The following is a 1,572-nucleotide window of genomic DNA, read 5'->3' as shown; positions in this document are numbered from 1 at the left end:
GCTGTGAAGGGCCTGGACCCCAGACTCCCTGAGCACCCAGGTCCAGGGGCGCCACAGGCTGCGTCTGCCCCGTGCGGCGGCTTTAGCCCGGACTCCAGAAGCAGCTTCTCCCAGCAGCGCTGCCGGGGGTAGCTCCTCCCCTCCCGGCCACCCGCCTGGAGACAGGCCACCCTGGTCCCCTCAGGGTCCCCCAGGCAGGCAGAGTCTGCACCCCAAAACCTCACCAGCAGCAACAGGCTGGGGACCAGGAAGGAGATGAGGTCCCACAGCAGAGCGGAGAGCCAGAAGGCAGCCACGTGGACCCCGCTGACGAGCTGCAGGTGTTTGGCCTGGACGGCCCTCTCTCTGACCGCCAGTATGGAAAACGTGCTGGCCAGTAAGGCCATGGCGAAGAGCAAGTTGAGGGCGATGTGAAACCCCTTCCGGCCCCTGCGGGGACACAGCAGCTCAGCGACAGCCCGGCGTGGGGCACGCGCCGGTCCCCGGAGGCCGCCCCAAGACCAGCTCCTCCTCTGGCAGCCTGACCCCACGGAGGCGGCGCCACCTGCACCCCCACCCCAGACGCCGACCAGCCACCCCCTGCGCCCCGCCTCAGGACACCACCACGTACAGCCTGCACCCTAGGCGGGCGTCTGGCCTGGGGGGCCCCGGAGGGCGGGGCGAGGCACAGTGCACATACTCATTGAACTGGTCCTTGGCAGCCTGCAGGTCGCTCCGGGGCTGGGGGTAGTTGGAGACGGTGATGGAGGCCTGAGGGCCGCACAGCAGCTTGAAGAGAAGGTTGTCCACGAGGGCCAGCGCGGTGGCCGGCGAGTGGTAGGCCTGGTTGTTGAACAGGGCAGTGACGGCTGTCTGATTGCCCACGTCTCTGAAGGACACCGCCACCAGGTAGCGCTCGTTAAAGCCGCCCCCCTCCATGGAGGCCCTGAAAATCAGGAACTCTTCCAGGTCACCTGGGGGCGAGGGCAGGGTCAGCAGCATGGCGGGCCCCGGGCACAGCCCAGGGGCGCCCCAGGCCAGGGGCCCCGCGTCCCACGGCTCACGCCCTGTCCGGGCCAGGATGTCTCCTGTGCCGTGGCTGCTCCTGGCGCCGCAGCCTTGGAAGAGGGCTCCCGACGGCCACCGGGACCGGCCCCGAGGACAGGCCGGCCCCGAGCCAGTGGGTCAGGCTGGGCCCCGGGGCTACACAGCTAGGGCGCCGGGCAAGGCAAGGGGCCCAGAGGCCGGGCCGGGCCCTTACCCAGCACCTCGCTGGGCTCCTGGCCCGCAGCCTGCAGCAGGTCCTTGAAGCGCTCAGAGAGCTGGTGGCCCAGGCCCGAGGCCCCCGCCGCGGAGAAGGGCACCACGGTCCTGCCGTACTCGGCCAGGCTCAGCCTCAGCGGGGGGTCGTCGAAGACCTCGGAGGAGTAGTTGACGGCCAGCAGGGCCAGGGTGACGCAGGTGAGCGGGACCACGACCTGGGCCGCCACCAGCTTCCACTCGCGCCAGCTGTACGTGGCCTTCTTCAGGAGCATGGCCCAGAACTGCTGGCAGCGCAGGGCGGGCTGCGACAGGGACACGGCGCTCAGGGGC

General features: G+C 70.4%; 1 protein-coding gene across 1 annotated transcript in view; it reads right to left on the bottom strand.

Moving 5' to 3' along the window:
* Positions 1-1,572, bottom strand: part of ABCA3 (ATP-binding cassette, sub-family A (ABC1), member 3) — a 22,695-nt gene that overhangs the window by 4,657 nt on the left and 16,466 nt on the right. Inside the window, exons 12-14 of the mRNA XM_012731690.1 lie at positions 1,241-1,544; positions 680-953; positions 225-429 (exon numbers count right to left, since the gene is read on the bottom strand). Coding sequence (XP_012587144.1) covers positions 225-429; positions 680-953; positions 1,241-1,544 — 783 coding nt within the window. The remainder of the gene's footprint in view (positions 1-224; positions 430-679; positions 954-1,240; positions 1,545-1,572) is intronic.

This window comes from Condylura cristata, unplaced genomic scaffold, assembly GCF_000260355.1.
Source record: "Condylura cristata isolate star-nosed mole 26May11 unplaced genomic scaffold, ConCri1.0 scaffold00032, whole genome shotgun sequence".
Lineage (NCBI taxonomy): Eukaryota > Metazoa > Chordata > Mammalia > Eulipotyphla > Talpidae > Condylura > Condylura cristata.
Note: the sequence above shows the minus strand (reverse complement) of the source record. Positions and strands in the feature narration are given on the sequence as shown.